Here is a 23,568-nt window from a genome sequence, read left to right as displayed (position 1 = left end):
CCTTAAAGGATCCCTTCATTTAACAGTCTGACCTCAACTAAAATTTCCACCTGTGTAAAAATATGCATTTTGACATGATAATGTTACTTTGCTGGTAGTCACTTATCGGTTTATCTACTTTCAATGTTGGTGAAATTTGTGGGACTTTGGCATTTGTTATTCTCATTTGAAGATGTTAATCTACCTGACATGGTGGACCCAACTCCTTTTTAATTAGTTGGTTCCACAAACTGAATTTATTTTCTGTTTTTAACTTTTTTTCTCTTGTCTCTTATATTGTGGATGAACATATTGGCTGTTGTGAATGCTGATATTTCCTTTGTTCGTTTTCTTTTTATTTCTTTAATCGCTTTTGTCAGTGATGTAAATGATATATGAGCATAAATAAACATTTTACAAAAATGAATAAGTGCCAATTTATATTGTTATTTCACTATGTTTCACATTTAGATTAACAAAAAACTCTAAGAAAAAACTGTCAAAGTATCATATAACTAAGCAAAAAAAACATTGACAGTATCCGATATTTGATTCTCAGAGGACGTTCACGGAACCGGAAATATATGATAAATAAATGAATAAATAATTGGTAAATATGAGACACCTCAGTATGGGCCTGGTCACCTATGAATTTCTGCCCGGGGCCAAAGAAGTCATTCATTATATATCCAGGCCCGTACTGAGGTGTCTCATATTTACCAATTATTTATTCATTTATTTATCATATATTAACAGTACCGTGAACGTCCTCTGGGAATCAAATATCAGGTACTGTCAATGTCACATTTAGGTTGACAGCACTTTTGGGAGAACAGAGATGATGGCGTTTTCATGAAAATCAAGCTCCCAAAACAATGGGGATGGTGCTTTAAACTGAATGTGTTCTCCCTTCACATAAAAATTAACACTAATTTAGTGGTGTCCACTCTTTTGGCTTAGGTGGCTCTTTTCACATCATTGTTCTATCATCTTTTGAGAGGTTTATATTTTGAACTTGTTTTATAAAGACAATTAGGTACCAATTAGAAACATAGAAAGATGACGGCAGAAAAGGGCCATAACCCATCAAGTCTGCCCACTCTACTGACCCATCCTCTTAAGTCTATACCTAGTGACCAATTCTTCAGATCGACCCTCGTAGGGATCCCACATAGGCATCCCATTTATGCTTAAAGTCCAGCACGCTGCTGGCCTCGATCACCTGCACCGGAAGCTTATTCCAACAGTCAACCACTCTTTCTGTGAAGAAATACTTCCTGATGTCGCCATGAAATTTCCCGCCCCTGAGTTTGAGCGGATGCCCTCTTGTGGCCGAGGGTCCTTTGAGAAGGAAGATATCATCTTCCACCTCGATACGTCCTGTGATGTATTTAAATGTCTCAATCATGTCTCCCCTCTCCCTACGTTCCTCTAGAGTGTAGAGCTGCAATTTGTCTAGTCTCTCTTCGTACGAGAGACCCTTGAGCCCCGAGATCATCCTGGTGGCCGTCCGCTGAACCGATTCGACTCTGAGCCCATCTTTACGGTAATGTGGCCTCCAGAATTGCACACAGTACTCCAGATGAGGTCTCATCATGGCCCTGTACAACGGCATTATGACTTCAGGCTTCCGGCTGACGAAACTTCTATTGATACATCCCATCATCTGCCTCGCCTTAGATGAGGCCTTCTCCACTTGATTGGCAATTTTCATGTCTGCACTGATGATTACTCCTAAATCTCGTTCTGCTGAAGCCCTAGTTAAAGTTTCCCCATTCAAGGTGTAAGTTCTGCATGGATTACCGCTACCGAGGTGCATAACCTTACATTTCTTAACGTTGAAGCCCAGCTGCCAGGTCGAAGACCATCTTTCCAATATAAGCAGGTCCTGTGCCATACTATCCTGCAAATTGCATTCACTTACATAGTTTGGCGTCATCGGCGAATAATGTTATTTTACCCTGAAGCCCCTGAGTCAGATCCCCTATGAATATGTTGAAAAGCAGTAGACCCAGAACTGAGCCCTGCGGCACTCCGCTGGTCACCTCCGATGTTTTATAGAGGTTACCATTAACCACCACCCTTTGAAGTCTTCCACTTAGCCACTCATTGACCCATGCAGTTAGTGTCTCTCCTAACCCCATCGATTCCATCTTGCTCAATAGCCTGCGGTGTGGGACGCTGTCAAAAGCTTTACTTTCTAAGTAATTTAAAATAAAGTGCCTGAACATGGGTGCCCCCTTATAACACTGGCCACTTTGCAGTCCCTCTTAAAACACTGCAGTCACTTTGCATTTCCTATTAAATGTTAGCTACTGCTTTGGAGGGATAGATTCATGTAGATTGATTTCATTCTGAATACATTATGAGTGAAGCAGTAGCCAGTGGTTAGAGCATTAGGCTGAGAAACAAGGTCTAACCAGTTATCTCAATTCCTCAATATAAAATTGAACGTTACTCACACAAAAAAATTCCCCCCAAATCGGTCAAACATTCAAGTTTATTTATTTTTTAAGAAAAATACCTTCATTATTGCATCCAGGTACGCACTCCAAATCCTCTGAGTCTTGGTAATGGTGGCAGAATAAATTTTGCCTGAATTTGCTTGCAATGAAAACAAAGGATTAGTACCCATAATGAATGCTGTACACTAAAAGTATGCAATATGATGGCCAATAAGGAGGACTAAAACGCCCTCTCAGTCTGCCAAATTGCTTCCGATTAAGCAGGAGTTATGAGTACTTACCTACAATTCCTTTCAAAGGACTGACTGCTTTCTGGAGGGCTTTCAGCGTGTCCTGCACAGCTTTGTCTTTAAGTATAATCTTCTGAAACATGATGAGGAAATTCTATATCCAGAAAAGAGAGAGTTATGAGAGGATTGCACTGCCAGCACTTTGTTTTCAAGACTATTCCACATGGATATTTTCTGGCATGTACCAGTCTAGGCAGAAGTATCAGCATCTATGAGGCAAACTTGGTTCTTTTTGTTGCATAGAGCGTTTTGGACCCCTGTTCGTTTACAAAAGTTAGATAGCTCTAAATCTAATAGATGCTGGCACTGTAATCTGGAACCAGGGACATTGGACCATCTACTTTATTATTGTCCGTGTATTAAGTTATTTTGGAATTCAATTTGGACTCAAGTAAATTCTTTATTGGAAAACCATGTTGCGCTTTCCTATGATACTGTTTTATTTGGAATGGTTATGAGAAAAAAAAGAGTCAAATATCATCACACAACAACAAACTTTTATTAATTATGACAGGGGTTGCCATTCAACATATTACCAATAACTGGAAAAATTACAATAATCTTAATTACACATTCTGGTGGAATTCGTTATGTCATATTTTTAAAATGGAAAGAGCAATAGCGTTGCAAAAAGGGAATTATTATAACTTCGCAAAGATTTGGGGGCCATTGGAAAAGTATTGTAATGAATAGGCATCATTCTTATTCCTTTTTTAGATTTATTATATGCACACTCAGGGGGGAGGAAATTTTTATAACTATGTTTATAATAATAGTATAATATATTTTATATAGAATAATTGATGAAGGGTGGGTGGGTAGGGTTTTATCACTATGGTCTATTAGATTTTATGTGTTAGATTTTAAAGTGCTATATTGGAATCAATTTATGATATATTTCTGTGCACTTGTTGTTTGATTTAAAAATGAATAAAGAATTAAAAAAAGAAGTAGAAATAAGGGCATTGTATCGTATGCCTAAGCATATTCCCAATCCCTCTAAACAGCAAGGTGCAAAGAAGAGAAATGCTAGAGGAACATAAAAACTAATGGAGTCACAACATTCTTTAAAGTACTTGACTTGAGAGCTGAATAAGAGAAAATAGGAGATTGAGTGAGGAGAAAATGGCAAAACTGAGGGATGTGCAGCAAGTCACTCTATAGTTTTGGAATTAAGAGGAAAGTGCAAAAAATAATAATTAAAGAAAAAAACCTTCATATCATCTCCTGGGTCAATTATACACTTTAATTCTACAAGGTATCTAGATTTTAAATACGAAGTCGTGCCAACAAAGGAGCGCGACTAAGGAGCGTTTCTTACCCCTTAGGGCACTCCTTTGTGTAACCATGTAAGTTTAAAATATGTTATGGTTTATAGGGCAGAAGATCGAATAGAAGTTTTTAATTTGAAGTGAAAAGTTTTGTTTGTTAGCTGGGTAATTTAATGCTGTATTTGCCTGCCTGAGAGTGAGAATTCTGGAATGTTTATGTCTGTATCAGGTCTGATGAGATCACGGAGCAGTGAGCAGGGCAGGTCAGGATTCTATAATTGCCAGAGAGAAAGAGAGAGGAAAAAAATTGGGAAGAGTTCAGTTTGAAAGATAGTTTGGTCTGGGGACCATTAACAGACTTCTGTAATGAATATCATTTTCCCATAATAAGTTATTTGTTAAGAGGGGATGTGGGTGGGTATTATTTTATTCATCTCATAATATATATAAGAATTTATCAATATTTTTGTTGTATTTGTATGAAATTATTATTTTTTTTTTTAATGGGAGGGGAGGGGATAGGTGGGTTTTCAACTTTAGTAATAATTGTTATACATATTGGCCCTGATTCTCCAAAAGTGCGTCCCGATTTTAGGCAGCTGTAGGCGTCCTACAGCTGTCTAATCAGCCAATCGGGATGCACGTTTTAAAAAAAAAATGCTCCCCAGGCAGGCATGAAGGCGCCTCCGGGAGCCTAAGGAGACCCGCAAGACGCCTAAGCTCGCCTAAGGGCCTTAGGCGGGCCTTAGGCGAACCTAGGTGGCCCTACGCGTCTCCCTAGTAGAGGAAGAAACCTTAAAATGTAGGCCAGCAAAATGCTGGTCTACATTGTAAGTAGACGCAGCCGCTATACTTATCGCAGCAAGGGATCTCTCTGCCGCTATAAGTATAGCGGGCCGCGGCCTGTCCGATCGGATGCCTCCCCTCCGACACTACAGACCGCCCCCCCCCCCGACACTACCAACCGCCCCCCCCCCGACATTACCGATCTCCCTCCCACCCCGACACTAGCGATCGCTGGCAGGAGAGTGTCCAATCCCTCCTGCCCGAAGAGGCACCCCCCCCGGCACTAACAACCCCCAAACCTCCAAACTAACCTGTTCTTCAGGCCAGGCGGTTCTTGCCCGTCTAGCCGGTAAGCCCGCCTCGTCGAAATGAGGCGGGCTCGCCCCTTCCCGGCCCATCCCGCCGAAGCCTAAGGCCTGATTGGCCCAGGCTCTAGAAGCCTGGACCAATCAGGCCTTAGGCATAGCGGGTCCGCCCATCCCCACTAAGTCTAAGGTCTGATTGGGGTTAGTTTGGAGGTTTGGGGGTTGTTAGCGCCGGGGGGGGGTGCGTCTTCGGGCAGGAGGGATTGGACACTCTCCTGCCAGCGATCACTAGTGTCGGGGTGGGAGGGAGATCGGTAATGTTGGGGGGGGGGGGGGCGGTTGGTAGTGTCGGAGGGGGGGCATCCGATCGGACAGGCCGCGGCCCGCTATTCTTATAGTGGCAGAGAGATCCCTTGCCGCGATAAGTATAGCGGACCGTGTCTAATCTAACCCGATTCTCTAACCAGCGTCTGTAACATGGACGCCGGTTACAGAATCGGGGTTTTAGTGTAGGCCGATTCTGAATAGGACACCTCTCCCGGGCGTCCTATACAGAATCAGGGCCTAGGTGTCTTGCGGGCCTCGCCTTCAATATAGGCGGCCTGCCTGGGGAGCATTTAAAAAAAAAAAACGTGCACCCCGATTGGCTGATTAGACAGCTGTAGGACGCCTACAGCTGCCTAAAATCGGGACGCACTTTTGGAGAATCAGGGCCATTATGTATTACATATTTATTCAAATATTATAGTACATGACTATAGAAGATATGTTGTATTTACAGTGATACATGAAGGAAAATCAAGTGTGTATTTTATGAGATCGTATAACTTTATATGATACACTTGTATTATGAAAATGAATAAAAACTTTAAAACATGAAAGATAGTTTGGTCTGGGGTTTGTTTGAGAATAGTTTAAAATACATAAGTTAGGGAATTTCAATTATTTTTTCTTTTCTTTGGGTAGTTAGAGAAAATTAAAGCAACAAACATATTTTTCAGGGTGTTAGGGTTTTGCTCCCTTTGATTTCTTTAAGTTAGGAAGTAGGTTTGCTGTTGATCAAAGCTGAATCTCAAAAGAAGAAAAAAAAAGAAGCGCTGGTACCCAAAGGCTGTGTAAAATAAACAACGGAGTCCTGTGAGAAAATTTACATTAGAAATCTGTGAGAAAAATATTTTGAAAGGACTAAATTCTATGAGGAAAAGTTTATTTGGGATTTTATGTTAAAGTTATTTGGATATATATCTTTTAGAATTGTAATAATAAAATAACAAAAACTCTTACTTCTTGTAATATTTTTTTAAAGGTAATTTTAGATTTTATGTTTAACTTTTCCCTCTTAAGAGACTGAAAATAGGGAGTTTTGAAGAGGGAGGGGTTACATTTGGGTGGAAAATGGGATTTGAAGAGATAGCCAAGACTCTTTGCTGGTGACAATAATGGAAATTGAAAAATGGGTTTTGGGAGGTATGGAGAGTTAGCAGCAGTTAAAACATGCAAACACCACCACCCAGGAGTTACATCATGTTTACTGAAGGTAGATGTAAAGACATATTAAAAAAAGTATAAAGGTGGGCTATGTGAATTTAAGGTCTGCCACAAATAAATTGCCAATAATTTATGATATGTTGGCGACAGATAACTATGACGTTTTATGCCTGGCAAAATCTTGGTTCTTGACAGATATTGTACAGGTGTGACAATGTTGTCCCTCCCGGTTTTAGCTAGGATTGGGCATGTAGATCTAGAAAGTGGGGAAGAGCGTTAGTAATATTTTATCGGTCTATATTATGCTTTAGAACAGGGGTCTCAAAGTCCCTCCTTGAGGGCCGCAATCCAGTCGGGTTTTCAGGATTTCCTTAATGAATATGCATGAGATCTATACGCATGCACTGCTTTCAATGCATATTCATTGGGGAAATTATGAAAACCCAATTGGATTGCGGCCCTCAAGGAGGGACTTTGAGATCTCTGCTTTAGAATGAGGAATTTACTTAATATTTCACATATGGATCCTTATAGTTAAATTTAAAAAAATGACAAAACTGCATTTCAATTAAAATGTGCAATCATGATTAAAGGTAAGTTACATTACATTAGTGATTTCTATTCCACCTTTATCTTGCGATTCAAGGTGGATTACATAAGAATTGTTATGATATTAAGAATTACATATTGTTAAGATAATAAGTACATAAGGAATAGTTTGCTAAGAAGTAGATAATATTGCAGGAGGAGTTTGGGACATGTCTGGTTGTGTTATATTGGTTTTTATGTATTTTTTGAAGAGTAGGGTTTTTGTTTCTTTTTTGAAGGTTTTGTAGTCTGTAAGTTATTTATTTTATCACTGCAGCTCCTTATGTTCCTGGGTAAATCACTTAACCCACCACTGCCCAGAGTCACAAGGAGCTGTAGTGTGAAAAAAAAAATTGTATCTGATTAATAGGCGCCTTCAAGAAAATCATCAGGAAGTTGAGGTTGGTCCAAAACACTGCCGTCCGTCTCATCTTTGGCCTGAAGAAATGGGAACACATAACCTCTTTCTACCACAAATTGCACTGGCTGCCGTTCGAATCCAGAGTCCTATTTAAGTTCTCATGCTTCTGCTACAAAACAATATTTGGTCTGTCACCGGATTATCTTTACCCACACTTCAATCTGAATTACAACAATAAGAGCTCCCGCAGAATAAATTTGTTCGCTTTTCCCTCACTGAAATCGTGTCATCTTAAAAGATTCTTCGAAAGAACCTTCTCTTTTCAAGCGGCCAAACTAAACTCATGGCTCGCCTAAATTGTGCTTGATGCCTCTTCTTCTCTCAATTTTAGAAAACAGATTAAAACTCAACTTTTCAACAGACCAAATCCTTAACGCTCTCCATCACTATCCCTCCCCATTCTTTTAAGATTGTTGCTCCCTCCTATTGGCGTGTATGTACCTTTTTTTTTTCCCTTCACTTAAATTGTAGAATATAACTTGTTTGACTCTATGATTGCTTTGTTATGTTCTTCAATTCCAACTACATTTTTTGTACTGCATTTAACTGTTGTGAACCCTGGGTATGGCGGTATACAAAAATAAAATTATTATTATTATAAAGGTTAATCTAAATGCAGCCCTAAAAAAATTAAAGAATAAAAAGTAATGAAAAGATAATAGAAAATACAAATAAAAAAATTACATATTAAAGAATCTAAAACAGCAAGCAGAATAACTATAAACAACCTTACAATTTTCACAGCCCACTTCAGAAAACCAAGTCCAAAAAACCAAACTATTCTTTTTTTGTCTCCTCTATTTATTTAGTGAGGTTGTCACTAAAATACCATTAGATCCTAAACTATGCTAAAATTCAGACCACCTTAGAGTTTACAAATGTTATCTTAACTATATATGAATACTAGCTGATGCCCCGGCGTTGCACGGGTATTTAATTATAGCAATAACACAGTAAATGGATTGAAATAAAGATACTTTATAGTGGTGAATGAAATTATTTTTTTACAGCTTTATAAAAAGTACAATAATCAAATTATAATGTGAAATATTTGACAAAATGAATACAATACAACTAACACAAAACTTGATTATAAACAACATTTTTAGTTTCACCTCCAGGAGCAAGAACATATAAATTCTTGGGTGAACCCACCCTTGAGCAAGCAACATAGAGTTGTCCATGGGAAAAACAGGGGGATCTTAAATCCACTCCACAGTATGTAATAGTCTGTCCCTGTGATTTGTTGATTGTGATAGAGAATTTGCAATCTCTTAAACTGAAAAGGAAGATCTGTTGGAATAAGTGGCATCCAAAAGTTTCAGTATTGATTTAAACAACTCAATATGTGGAAACTCAGGTTGAAAAAAAACTCCATGCAGTTTGTTCCCAGTTCAGAATGGAACCTGTGTTCCTAGTTCAGGATATGTGAGTACTCATGTAATGTAATAACATTATGAACTGGGGTGCATGAAGGAAACAGTTACAAACACAGTTAGAACATACAAACTCTATATGTATGGTGTCCGTGGTAGAATAGAAACGATGTCCCTAGTGGTTATAGTGTCATAGAAAGGGTTTTATAGTTGGAATTACTGTGAGAATGGCAGCTTTTTACATTTTTTCCATTGACATGAATGGGTGAAATACGATTTTATGTTTGTAGCTCCGCCCACGTGTGCAGGTGGGCCGCGAGACCCCCAGAACATATCACCCCAGGTATTGAGGGATCTGCATACCAAGTTTCGTTCAAATCGGTCAAGCCGATTTTGAATTACTGTGAGAATGGCAGCTTTTTACATTTTTTCCATTGACATGAATGGGTGAAATGTGAATTTCTGTTTGTAGCGCCGCCCACGTGTGCAGGTGTGCCGCGAGACCCCCAGAACATATCACCCCAGGTAGTGATGGATCTGCATACCAAGTTTCGTTCAAATCGGTCAAGCCGTTTTTGAATTACTGTGAGAATGGCAGCTTTTTACATTTTTTCCATTGACATGAATGGGTGAAGTCTGATTTTCTGTTTGTAGCTCCGCCCACATGTGCAGGTGGGCCGCGAGACCCCCAGAACATATCATCCCAGGTAGTGAGGGATCAGCATACCAAGTTTCGTTCAAATCGGTCAAGCCGTTTTTGCGTGATCGCGGCACATACACACACACACACACATACATACCTCCGATTTTATATATATAGATTCAAGACTACAATGATTTTACCAGGACCAAAAAAGGCTACTTCAATACTGCCTGGGTGAACACTCAGACAGGCACAAAGTATGAGTACTGAAAAACATGACTTACCTGCAATTCCCTCACAATCATAAAGCACAGCAGTCTGTCTAAACCATTGAGGCCAAAGGTTCCCAGTGAGTTCTGGATCTCAGAAAAAAGGTGACTGTTGCTCACCTCCTGATGAGTTTTCATGTCATACCATGTGTTCATTTGGTCAATGTAACATGTAACCCTAAGACAAGGAAGAAACATGCATCGATCATCCTCGTCTGTTGGAATCTTACAGAAAAGTAGAAAACAGGTATGGGTAGGGGGAATGGAATTAAGGGGAAAATCTGAAAAGCATGGTTATGCAGTTGTGTTATAAGAAGTCTTATATACTTGAATTATGGCAGAATGTTATGTTTTATTGTTTCCAATGACCTGATTCTTTAATTAAAAAAAAAAAAAAAAAAGATTTCAACAGTCTTTTTCCACTAATTTTCATGCCTTGTTTTTTGTGTTTCAGAGTATCCCCTTGGGGGACAGCTTTGGCTGCAGGAGACCGCAGACTCTGAGGCAAAAGGTCTGCTTCCAAGGTGCCAGCTGCTTTGCAGCGCACCCACTTGGACAGCCTGCATTCACAGTCTGGGAGCTCAGGGACTGTTCCTTTGGGAGCACAGCTCGCCCCAGGTTCGTCCGATAGTGGGTTTCAGCGCAGGCTGTGTGGCTCTGTGGCAATTTATCCAGGATCAGGGCCGATTGTGTTCCTCCCCCGTTTGCATGTACGGGCTCCAGAGAGGGTTGAAGTCTCCAGCTGTCAGAAGAAATAGGTAGTCCAGAAGAAATAGGCAGTCCAGGTTCCAGGCTTGTTGAGGCAGAGGATCTTCCTTGTAAGCTGTTTCAGCTTTCAACTTGCAGCTCCCAACCCACAACATGGCACAGTGAGTAATAGGTTGACAGCCTGACAGATCGATTTGTGTGTGTGTGTGGGGGGGGAAGGGGGTCTCTAAAATCAATTTTTGTAAAGTTTTAAGGTAAGTCCTACATCCCCCCACCTCAAAAATCCTAAAATCGCTGTTTTTTAAATTCTTCTATGTGGCTTCCCTGGACCATTTTTGGTGCTAAAATCACTGTCGTGATGGCCATTTTGGATTTCCCAATTTGAGATTAAAAGCTTCTTTCCCGCAAAAGTTCAAAACCGGGATCACAGGAGCCCCTGAATTTATTAATATGATGTTTCAGGCCTATCTGATTAACAAGGGCCCCATCAATCCATCTGGAATTGCAACCCTGCTAGCACTGGGGATCCCCCCCCCAACTCCAAGAGTACAAGTCTCCAGCAGATATGCCATGCACAATCTGGGGACAGTCCACCTGCGGACTACTTGGATGATCAGAATGCTATTTTTATGTCTTTGCTTTCCCTGACAGGAACTTCTACAGTGGGTGATGAAATTGCAGCCACAGGACCCAGATCTGGGAGACGATCCAGATCTTGGGATGGACCCCACTGTTTGCAGACTGTTAAAACTGTCTGCTGATGGGGGATGATCTCAGAATCCCTCCAGGAGTTAAACCTAAAGACTCCTCAGGCCTCACCAACGTAGTGCTCCTTTATGAGTAGCACCAAGCCACAGTCTTCCTGTTTTCCAGAGCATCCAGATATCATGAAGATGCTTACGGATCACTGGGAAGTGCAGGAAGAGCCACTGTAGGGGGCCAAGGCTATGACAAAGCTCTATCCGATGGCTGCTGCATTTAACCAGCTTTTGTTCCCTCCAAAGGTGAACTCTCTGGTGATGCAGGTTACCAAGCACACCTCTTTCTCCAGTGAAGGACACCCAAGACCACAGAATAGATTTTGTGCTCAAAAGGCATTTCGACTTCGCAGCCCCTTGTTTGAGAACGGCCCTGGCAGCATCTTTTGTCACCCGAGCCTGTCACTCTTAAGTTGCATCATGATCCAGACACTATCATGGACAAGGATCTTCCATTTATGACTACTGGAGTGCAATGTTCCCTCTAAGGATTGATGAGGTGTGTGCGAAAAAAAATATGCATGAGTGACAAGTTACATAATCCACAAATTTATGAGCAGGCGCGGAGGACGAGTGCCCGTGAGATTGTGGGAGGGTTAAATACTCAAAACTTAGAAGAAAAACAATTTACTTAAAATTTTTTTAATTACGTAATATCATCAGTCTTCAATCTTCACAAATATTCTCTTCGATTCTACTCAGTTTTCCAAAAACCCGTTTCCGCCCCGTCTCCGTGAGCTCGGTCCTCGCAAACCATCTGATCCCATCCGTACAAGTCTCAGTTATGATTTTATACTGAATGTATTTTATTAAAGTATAAAAAGAAACAATATTCTGTACAATTGTCATTTTATAAATACAAATAATACAGAGCAAGGATCAACAAAACCCTTGTCTCCCCTCCCCTTCACATATATCCCCTCCACTACCAAGAAAACTGAATAAGCCAAATTATTACAGAATGCTACACAGAAATATCATGCTAACAGAATACCGCAGTCACACATAGCAGGAATAGGGTTAGGGGAGTGCAACTAGGGCAACTGCCTCCCTGGTCAGAGAGAGCCCTAAGCCACTGCCTGGACTCTGCAGTCCCCAGTTATGTCTAACACCAGCTCTAGCAGGATATATATTTCAAATCTTATATATTCAAATCACAAAATAGAAATAAAATTATTTGTTTTTACCTTTTGTTGTCTCTGGTTTCTGCTTTCATCTTCTTTTCACTCTCTTCCTTCCAGCGTCTGCCTTCTCTGTCTCTTCAATCCAGCATCTGCCCCGTCCATCTACTGTCTGACCTCTTCCCCTTCCATATGGTATTTGTCTTCTTTCTATGCCCCTCTCCCCTTTCCATCCAGCCTATGCCCCTCTCTCGTTTTCACATGATTCATTCCAGATTCACTGCTCTCTTCATTTTTATCTCTCCTACACCAGATCTAACATCTTTGTCCCTCTCAATTTCTCTGCTGACCCACCTTCCCATCTCATTCCTGTCTCTCCCCTTCCCCTCCTCTAATCTCCCTGCCAGCTGTTTCCTTCCTTTTTTCTTCTCCCTTCCCTCTTCCCCCTGTCCAGCAGTAACTCTCTTCCCTTCCCTTTTCCTCCTCCCCTCCCAGCAGCATCTCTCCTTATCCCTCTCCAGGTCCAGTAGCAGCTGTCCCTTTTTCCCCTTGCCCAGTAGCTTCCCAGACTCCTTTCCCTCCTCCCCTCCCAGCAGCATCTCTCCTTATCCTTCTCCAGGTCCAGTAGCAGCTGTCCCTTTTTCCCCTTGCCCAGCAGCTTCCCAGACTCCTTTCCCTCCTCCCCTCCCAGCAGCATCTCTCCTTATCCCTCTCCAGGTCCAGTAGCAGCTGTCCCTTTTTCCCCTTGCCCAGCAGCTTCCCAGACTCCTTTCCCTCCTCCCCTCCCAGCAGCATCTCTCCTTATCCCTCTCCAGGTCCAGTAGCAGCTGTCCCTTTTTCCCCTTGCCCAGCAGCTTCCCAGACTCCTTTCCCTCCTCCCCTCCCAGCAGCATCTCTCCTTATCCCTCTCCAGGCCCAGTAGCAGCTGTCCCTTTTTTTCTCACCATGCCCAGCAGCTTCCCAGCCTCTAACAGTGGCTTTCTCCCCTCCCAGCAACTCTCCTTACTTGCCAGCCCAGCGATTCAGGAAGGCAGCCTTGGGTCCTTTGTTGGGTCGCACCGCCTCTGAGGAAAGCGGACTTTGCATCATCAGAGATGGCTGCGACTCAGCAAAAGCCCCAAGGCTTCCTTCCTGAATCGCTGCGCTTCTAAGTAAGGAAAGCCGCTGGGAGGGGAGAGAGCACACTGTCGGACTGCGCGAACTACATCTTGTCGACCGGCAGGAAATTGTTGATGTTGATCTCACCGGTCCTGCGTGAGCAGGGCAGACCACCGCTTCCTCTCACCTCTGCCCACGCTCGATTGAGCGACACAAGAAAAAGTTACTCCCCCCCCCACCCGACTCTCCTCTGCCATCTGCCGTACGCCTCTTCCGATCGCCCCCCTCCCTGCTCGCACCCCCACCCCGACGTCCGATTCCTCCCCCAGCCTCCCCTTACCTTTGCGACGCGTTACATGGACTGCCAGCTCGCCTGCCTGCAAGCACGTGTGTGCGCTGTGACGAGAAACTTGTGCGCTGCGATGTAATATTTTGTGCGCCAGCGCACGCCAGCACAGCTTAGCGGGAACACTGCTGGAGTGGATTACGTAGCTGATGCCTTGAATGACCTTTCTAAGGGTTGTGAGAAAGCTGTTGGCTTATTCTATCTCCACCTGCAGGATGCTGTGAATTAGATATTTAAGGGGCAGTTACTTTTTGGTAAAAACCCAGATGACCTTATGGCCAAGTGTGCAAGACCGTAAACCAAAATCCTTACCAGACAGCAGGCCTTGATCCTCTAAGGCAGTGTCCCTCAAACTTTTTAGCTCCGGCACACTAAACGGAGCAAATGGTGGGGGTTTTTTGGCACACTAAATGGAGCAAATGTTTTTTTGCGGCACATTATAATTGAAATTATAAAACTGCAAAACTAACAAAAAATTAAATTTGAGAGCTATTTATTTAAAATTCTTTAAGTTATGTTATGGGTAACTGTAATAATGGTGAAACTAAAATAGATAAATTGCTAATCTACAAAAAGTACAGCCATGCACCCTGTGACCTCAACAACTGTCCACCATATCTCCTAAAAACATCCAGCACAAAATTCCGCGCTCTTCTTCTAAACTGGATACAAATCTCGTTAATAAACGGCCACTACCCTACCAACCTCAGCGAAATCATCATCACCCCAATCCTCAAAGACCCCAAAGGACCGATAGACCAAACAGCCAACTACAGACCCATTGCCTCTATTCCACTCTATGTCAAAATAATAGAAGGACTAGTTGCCAAATTCCTCTCCAATTACCTAGAAAACCATAACATACTCCATCCCACACAATCTGGCTTCAGAAACAACTTCAGCACGGAAACACTACTAGGATCTCTCTTGGACACAGCCAGACAACATCTCAGCACAGGAAAAAAAATGATGCTCATACAACTAGATCTTACCGCTATATTCGACTTGGTGGATCATAACATTCTACTACAAATCCTGGATACAATAGGTATCGCAGATAAAGTATACACATGGTTTGAAGAATTCCTTAAATCAAGAACCTATAGAGTAAAATCAGACAAACAAAAATCTGAACCTTGGTCAAACCCCTGCGGAGTTCTCCAAGGATCCCCTCTATCCTCGACTCTCTTCAATCTCTATACAGCCTCCCTCAGCTCTCACCTGGACAAACAAGGCATAACCTCCTACAGCTATGCCGATGACATTACCATTCTCATACCCTTCGATCAACCTGAACTCTCCATGACGAACACAATATACCAAACATTAAAATCAATAGCAATCTGGATGAAAGATCACAAAATGAAATTGAACCCAGAAAAAACAAAATTCATCCTCCTAGAAAACAACAAAATACCAACCATAACCAACATTGAAATCAACGCAATCAACTACTCCATACAAACCACCCTAAAACTGCTAGGAATAACTATCGACAGATGCTGCACCATGCAATACAAAACAATACAAAAGTCATTCTTAGTCATGAGAAACTTAAGACAAGTTCGGAAATTCTTCGAGAAAACTCAATTCCAGCTCATAGTTCAGCCCTTAATACTAGGCCTACTTGACTACTGTAATATACTCTACCTCCCATGCCCTACAACCATAACAAAACAACTACAAACTATCCAAAACACAGCACTAAGACTCATCTACTCATTAAAGAAACATGATCACATTACAGAAGCATATCTCCAATCGCACTGGCTTCCGATCCCAGCAAGAATACAATTTAAATTCTACTGCCTACTATTTAAGACTTTATACGGAGACAGTCCAAACTACCTGAATAACCGCCTCATCCACAACACCGCAACCAGACATAGGAAAACTCACACCCCATTCTCATACCCCCCAATTAAGGAGGTCAAACGGAAAAAAACTATATGATAGCCTCCTGGCCACTCAAGCAGCCAAACTAGACAACCAAATCGCCAATCTACTGACGGCTTCCCTCGACTACAAGACTTTTAGAAAAGAAATAAAGACCATACTCTTCAAGAAAACTCTGAAAAAAGAAATAATACCGCAAGTCTCAAACTCCACCTCTCACTAAAGCCAACTACCCCAAACAAATAACCTTACCCATTTCTTACTCTTTTTGAAAATGACCAATTTTTTATTTTATTTTATAAGTTCTTCTTGTAATACATCTTGGATAATTCTTTTGTATTCCGCCTTGAACTGCAAGGTAATGGCGGAATAGAAATCCCTAATGTAATGTAATGTAATCAATACAATGAATGCGCTTGTTTTTGAGTGCAAATTAACTAAAAACTCGCTCTTCCTTTCTTTCAGCAATACTTGACTTTATGTTCAAATCTTTTTTATTAAGCAATAGCAAATACAACAGCAATAGAAACCATGGCATTCATTTTCATCATACAACCACGGAGGACTGGACTCTGATGTCCTCCCCGGTCCCACCATACCCCCACCCCACAGAAAGAAATCCCCAACCCCCCACCCTCCCCTCCCCATCCCACCAAAGATATATAAACTCTCAAGCAGGGATCAGCTAGGACAAAGTGAAGCACATAATCAGAGGTGGAAGTCTATTCAAAATACGGCTACGACTCTCAGGAGTCAAAATGTTCAAGTACGGAGTCCAAGTGTGAACAAAGTCTCTGCTCCGGCGACGAGAAGAACAAGCCAAACTGGCCTCCCAACCCATAAGTTCATGAAGGCGATTCCTCCAATGCCAAAAGGAGGGGGGCTCAGGAGAAAGCCAGCAACATAAAATACATTTCTTCCCCAAAATAAAACATTTACTAAGAAGTGGTTGGAACCTAAGCACAGTACTGGGCAGAGCTAAGAAGAAGAAAAAAAAAATTGAATTAGGTTGGGCAGACTGGATGGACCATTCGGGTCTTTATCTGCCGTCATCTACTATGTTACTATATTACTAAATAATTTTTCAGAAGAAGTGGGCAAAGAAGAAAGAGAAGTGGGCAAACAACATTGAAAGCACTGAAACAGGCACAGGTGTCTGCAACAAACCCTGTAAAAATGAGGCCAGCGCTGTCCAAAAGGCCTGAATCCCCGTACAGCTCCAAATACCGTGAAAGTAAGAATTTACCTCCACCGAACAGCGGATGCATAACTGAATGCCAATACAACCCATATAGTAGGCCTGACTCTGGGAAGCATATGCCCTCAGGACAGTGCGAAAGTGACATTCACGTAATTCAGCACTATGCACCAAGCCCGCAGTACGTTTCAGGGTTGTTAACAAAAAATTGTCCCCCAAGTCCCTACCCAAGTCCCGCTGCCAAGCCTCCAGAATACCAGGAAAAATCCTAGAGGGGCGAAGAGCCATGATCCTGCTGTGAAAAACAGAAATAGAGACCCTAGTAGCAGAATCTGCAGTCAAAAAAGTACAGAGCCGGGTCCCAAAATCCCCCTGCAAAGAACTCCCCGGGAGGGAAGCCACATAATGGCGAAGTTGACAATAGGCAAAAGGAAGGCCAATCTCAGGGACCCTCCTCCCCACTAATTCAGCACATGGAAGGAGAGACCCATCATCCTGCAGTACATGCCGCAATTGTTCCACCCCCCGAGCCCTCCAGTGACCAAAAACGGAGGGACCAACCCCCGGAGGGAAAGCTAAGTTCCCCACCAACGGTAGAAGGGCACTGGTATGGGAGTCCTGATTCCACAACCGAAGGGTCTGATGCCACACTGTCCACAAGGACCGAAACAAAAGGCTACGCCTACAGAGTCTCGGCAATTTAGATAACGGGGCATGAAGGAGATACAAAAGATGAAGAGGATAGAAATGATCCCGCTCCATGGAAAGATCCGTATAAAAAGAGGTACCCAACACCCAATCACTAACATGACGCAACAAGCAGGCCTGATTATAAACCCTGAGGTCGGGCACCCCCAAACCTCCCCCGTAGGCAGGCCCCACCAACAAGGACCATTTCAATTTAGGTCTCCTCCCTCCCCAACAAAACCGGGTCAGCAGGGAAGTGAGGGATCGAATATCCCTCTGCAACAAAGAAAGGGGCAGAGTCTGGAGAACGTAAAGCCATCTCGGGAAGACAACCATACGAAACAAATGGATTCTACCCAACAAAGACAGTGGCAGCGCCTGCCATTTGGCTAGTAACAGTTTAGTGTCCGCAAGAAGTTTGTCGATGTTAAGGCGATACAGTTGGGCTACATCCATGGTCAGCCTAATCCCCAGATATCGAAAAGAGGAGTCAGCCCAGCGTAACGGGAAACTATTCCCCCAAAACCGCTGAAGGTGAGTCGAGGAAGCCAGAGCCTCAGACTTCGCGAAGTTCAAGGCAAAGCCGGAGAAATCTCCATATTCCCGAAGGCTCTCCAACAACACGGGCAAGGAACGCTGCGGGTTCGTTAAAAAGACCAAAAGATCATCCGCAAACGCCGCAAGTTTAAAATGGGAATCTCCCAAGACCAGTCCCCGAATATCCGCATTAGCCTGAAGCTCCCGAAGTAGAGGGTCTAAAGAAAGCACAAACAAGAGCGGCGACAGGGGGCAGCCCTGGCGAGTCCCTCGGTGAATAGGAAAAAAACCGGAGCAAGTCCCATTGACCAAAATCCGCGCCTCGGGATCACTATATAGCGCCTGGATTGCACCAAAAAAGAAGGGGCCCAATCCATACATCCTCAACACCGCAAAGAGGTAACCCCACCGCACCCTATCAAACACCTTCTCGGCGTCAAAACTAATAAGCATGGAGGGGCCGCCTTCCTGTCTCACCCGTTCCAGAGCCAACAAGATTCGCCGGATATTCTTAGCTACAGGGCGATCCCGCACAAACCCCACCTGAGAGTCCGAGATCACCGAGGGCAAGACGCGCGCCAGGTGGGTAGCCACAATTTTTGCCATAAGCTTCGCCTCATAATTCAACAATGAAATAGGACGGTACGATTCAGGTAATAGAGGGTCCTTACCGGGCTTCGGGAGAACTATAATAGACGCTAAATTTACTTACCGAGGAAGAAAGCCCTTAGCAACACTCAGATTATAAACTTCAGCCAGCACCGGCGCTATGTCCGTCACCAACAATTTATAGAACTCACTCCGAAACCCATCCGGGCCCGGCGCCTTTCCTAACGGACTAACCCCTATTGCCCACTCCACCTCCTCTGCAGTAAACGGAAGATCCAAAACGTCAGCATCCCGCTGAGATAAACAGGGCAAATCGAGGCTGTCGAGATAGAGTTGCCCATCTATAAAATCTCAGGGCCTGGATCTGCATACACCTCAGCAAAAAACGCCCGCAACAGCTCACAGATCTCCTCCGTCCAATGGTGCAGCACCCCAGAAGAGCCCCGAAGAGCAGAGATGCTCTCAGGCCCGCCCTGCGGATGCGCCATACGGGCTAACAATCTGCTGCTCTTATTCGCAAACCGAAACAGATGAAACTTAAAGTACGCCCTCGTCCGCATAGCCCGGAGATGTAACAATTCATTCAGTTCCTGCTGGACCTCCAAAAGCTGCGTACGAATCAGGAATGAAGGTGCCCTGCTGTATTGACGTCGCAACCCGTTGCCTTCCGCTCCAAGGCCAGAACCATCCTATGCTTCAACTTCGACTCCCGGGCCACATAGGCAATGACATCCCCCCGTAAAACAGCCTTAGCCGTCTCCCAATAGAGAATGGGATCATCGCGATGCTGCTGATTATTGTGTTGGAAATCTCGCCAGCGCTGTACCAAAAACTCTTGAAAACGAGTATCCCTATACAGATAACACGGAAAGCGCCAGGGCTCTCTAGTGGGCGAAGAATCACCCCAGGTCTACCGAAATCCCACCCAAGCGTGGTCAGATATTTCAATGGGGCCCATATCAACCCCCAATACCCGGGGAAGCAGTTCGCGGGAAATAAGGATAAAATCTATCCGGGAAAGCGTCCCGTGCGTCCTGGATAAGTGGGAGTAATCCCGCTCCAAAGGGTGTAGCACCCGCCACACATCAAGCAACCCCAAGGTAGATTCCAGAAGCTGGGCACCCGTATAAAATTTGGAGGTCTCTCTGCCCGAAGAAGCAGAACGATCCAACTTAGGATCCGGTACCTCATTGAAGTCCCCGCCCACCAGCATCGGAACATCTCCAAACTGCAAAAGTTGGTTGCGAAGCCCCCGAAAAAACCTGGCCGAAGGATTGTTAGGAGCATAGACATTGCAGAGCAAAAGGGGCCGATTATCAAGCAACACTAAGGCAACGACGTAACGCCCACTAGAGTCGCGGAGCACCCTCTGAGTTTGTAGGCGAAGACCCTTACGAATCAAAATAATAACACCTCCCTTTCCCCCAACAGCGGGCGCATCCAAATGGGAACCCACCCACCAGGTACAAAGCTTGGCATGCTCCGCTGAGGATAAACGGGTCTCCTGTAAAAAAGCAATAGAGGTTTTAGAACGATTCAAACGCTGCAATATTTTGGAGCGCTTAATAGGGGAGTGGATCCCCCCAACATTCCAAGAAGTTAAAATGTATTCCAGAACAGTCCTCTTAATAGGAAAGCAGAACAAGAAGAAGGAACCAGTAGAGTACCAGAGAAGCGTCCCAGCCATCGCTCCTCCAGTGTCAAGCAACCTCCTACCCCAAGAATCGAGCCATACCCCTGCCACCAAGTCAATCCCAGATCATACAGCCCCCCAACCCAACCCCCCCAAAGATCCACAAAGAACCCCACCGCAGAATCCCGGAGACCCTTCAAGACCCTCCCCCTACCCCCAACTACTCCCCGCCCCACCCCTCTATCCCCCCTCCATAACCAACCCTCACCCAACCCACACCCAAGACATCCCAAAAAGGGCATCACTTCCAGGAAACCTTGTACACCCTCCCACGGGAACAATGACCAGTAACCCCCAGCCCTCAGTCCCCACAACTCAGAAAATAGCAAAGAACAACACCCATCAGCCAAACCCTCCCAGAGCACTCAATCCACCCCTCTCCTCCCCACACACCTCAGCCACAACACCTACCCTCAATCACACTCCCCCAGCTAAGTCCCCAAGGCACACAGAACCTAATAGGCCAGGAACAGACCAAAACTAACATGGAACAAACATGCCAATCCCCACTCCTTCCTCACATACACCAACCAGGCAGTCCCTCATGGTGACCCAGAGTCCCAGCTCAGAGGGAGTGGAGAAAAACCACCAGTCCAAAATGGAACTATAGACCAATCCTCAGAAATGGGTCGCCTCAGTCCACAACAGCTCCCTGCGGCGGTTCTTCCGGCATCATCTCCGTCACGAAACGCTGCGTGGCCTCCAAGGTGTCAAAATGATGAGCTCTACCCAGATGTGTCAACCTCAGGCGAGCCGGGTATTGCAGAGAAAAAGCAATATGGCGCTGGATGAGACGGGTGCATAAAGGGGAAAACCGGCACCGTGCCTGAGAGACCTCCGCCAAGTAGTCCTGGAAGCAAAGAATGGGCCGGTTATCATACAAGAGCTTCTTGCCCTGCCTCAACGCCCGCAGGACCTCCATCTTATGATGATAATTCAGGATACGACAAATGACCACTCGAGGTCAGTCAGCATTCTCTCTCCGCTGCCCCAAGCGATGCGCCTGCTCCACCCACAAGGGGCCCGAGGAAGATGGTAAAGACAAAGACTCAGGCAACCAGCGTTCTAACAGCGCCCCCAGCTCCACGTCCCGCACCGATTCGGGCAGTCCAACAAACCGAAGGTTATAACGGCGGGACCGGTTCTCCAGATCATCCACCTTGGCACGCAACTCGGCCAAAGCTGTAGTTTGGGCGGACTGCTCCTGGGCAAGCTGCTGGACGCAATCCTCCGCAGCACTCACCCGCTGCTGAGTCTCCTTGACCTCCGATGTGAGGGAGGCAAATCGCTGATCCAGCGTGTCCAGTTTATCCAGGATGCGCTGCAGTTTATCCCCCAGTGAACTCTCGAGAGCAGCCTGGACCTCTGCTGTAACTGCAGTCACCCAGGTGGAGTGAGGAGCCTCCGGCGACGGGGGTGCCACGTGGTCCGCCATCTTGGGCTCTGGCGGCTTGCTCCGCTCCCGATCTTTGCGGACCGCCTTAGTTGCCATGACGATCCTAGCCGAGTCTCCCAAATCGTGCCGCGCCACCAGAAAGCTCCCCAGCACAGTGAAGGGACCAAACCAGGGGAGCAGACTGCAGAGGAAGTGCCATGCCGCGTTCCGGTGTATCGGGGCCGCAGCAGCACGCTGTCTTCAGCGCCATGTCTCCGCAGGAGGCTCAAGTTTTATAATGCAGGGCCGCGTTGTAAGTGCTGCCCTAGTCGTGCCGCGCCACCAAGAAGCTCCCCAGCGCAGTGGAAGGACCGAACCTGGGAAGTAGCAAGCAGATTAATTGCCTCACTGCGTTCGGGTGTAGCGGAGCTGCAGCAGCACGCTGTCTACAGCGCCATGTTTCCCCAATACTTGACTTTAGCATCTCACATTGTAACCCCGTTATTTTTGGGGCCTTCAATATACATTTTGACATATTAAATAATGCCAACACCTCTATCTCTAATTTCAGATATCTCTTTGACATCATTAGTATCTAGACAGCTGACCCATACATCTCTTTCTCCTCAATAACGATCCTCTTGCTCTATCAACCACTTGCTTTCACCTCTTTTAAGTTCAATCAATTTGTACCTTCTTTTATTCTTTTGTAAACCGCATAGAACTTCACAGTATTGCGGTATATAAACTGTTATTATTATTATTAGTTATTACCCCATGTAGCAGGCCATACCATTGATATGATCTTCGGGCCCAAATCTCTTGCATCCATGTTTAAAAACCAGCAAATCTTTTCTCTTCTCTGGACCGACCACTTGTTAATCACCCTCCAACTTTTTCTACCTGCCAAATCTACACCTCCTCCCATACGCACTTACAACTGTCGAGACTACAGCACTGATCAGTACATCCCTTCTATGAAATTTATGACTGAATTTCTAAAAATTCTCTTATTATTTCTGCATCAATCTGTCCAGATTTGAGTATGATATACAGTGGAGCCTTGGTTTACGAGTATAATTCGTTCCAGAAGCATGCTCGTAAACCAATTTACTCATATATCAAAGCGAGTTTCCCCATAGGAAGTAAGGGAAACTCACTTGACTGGTTCCACCTCTCCCCCTCATGGCCACCGGCGCTGCTCCACCCCACCACATCCCCAAAAGACACCCCCACCCCCAAGGCCACTGAAACATAGAAACATAGAACATGACGGCAGAAAAGGGCCACGGCCCTTCTAGTCTGCCCACACTAATGGCCCACCCCCTAACTACCTCCATGAAGAGATCCCACATGCCAATCCCATCTTTTCTTGAAATCTGGCACGCTGCTGGCCTCAATTACCTGTTGTGGAAGATTATTCCAGCGATCAACCACCCTTTCAGTGAAGAAATATTTTCTGGTGTCGCCATGAAATTTCCCACCCCTGATTTTCAATGGACGCCCTCTTGTTTCCATGGGTCCTTTAAGGAAAAAGAGATCCTCTTCCACCTCGATACGGCCTGTGACATATTTGAACGTCTCGATCATGTCTCCCCTCTCTCTGCGTTCCTCAAGTGAGTACAGCTGCAACTTACCCAGTCGTTCCTCATACGGGAGAT

The 23,568-nt window shown here is 44.5% G+C and overlaps 1 protein-coding gene across 9 annotated transcripts in view; it reads right to left on the bottom strand.

Annotated features, from left to right (window-relative positions):
• Nucleotides 1-23,568, bottom strand: part of WASHC5 (WASH complex subunit 5) — a 169,393-nt gene that overhangs the window by 36,638 nt on the left and 109,187 nt on the right. For all 9 annotated transcript variants that reach the window (XM_033932989.1, XM_033932997.1, XM_033932998.1 and 6 more), the window contains 3 exons: nucleotides 9,897-10,059; nucleotides 2,726-2,828; nucleotides 2,504-2,583 (listed from right to left, as the gene is read on the bottom strand). In XM_033932989.1, coding sequence (XP_033788880.1) covers nucleotides 2,504-2,583; nucleotides 2,726-2,828; nucleotides 9,897-10,059 — 346 coding nt within the window. The remainder of the gene's footprint in view (nucleotides 1-2,503; nucleotides 2,584-2,725; nucleotides 2,829-9,896; nucleotides 10,060-23,568) is intronic.

Source organism: Geotrypetes seraphini, chromosome 2 (assembly GCF_902459505.1).
Source record: "Geotrypetes seraphini chromosome 2, aGeoSer1.1, whole genome shotgun sequence".
Classification (NCBI taxonomy): Eukaryota; Metazoa; Chordata; class Amphibia; order Gymnophiona; family Dermophiidae; genus Geotrypetes; species Geotrypetes seraphini.
Note: the sequence above shows the minus strand (reverse complement) of the source record. Positions and strands in the feature narration are given on the sequence as shown.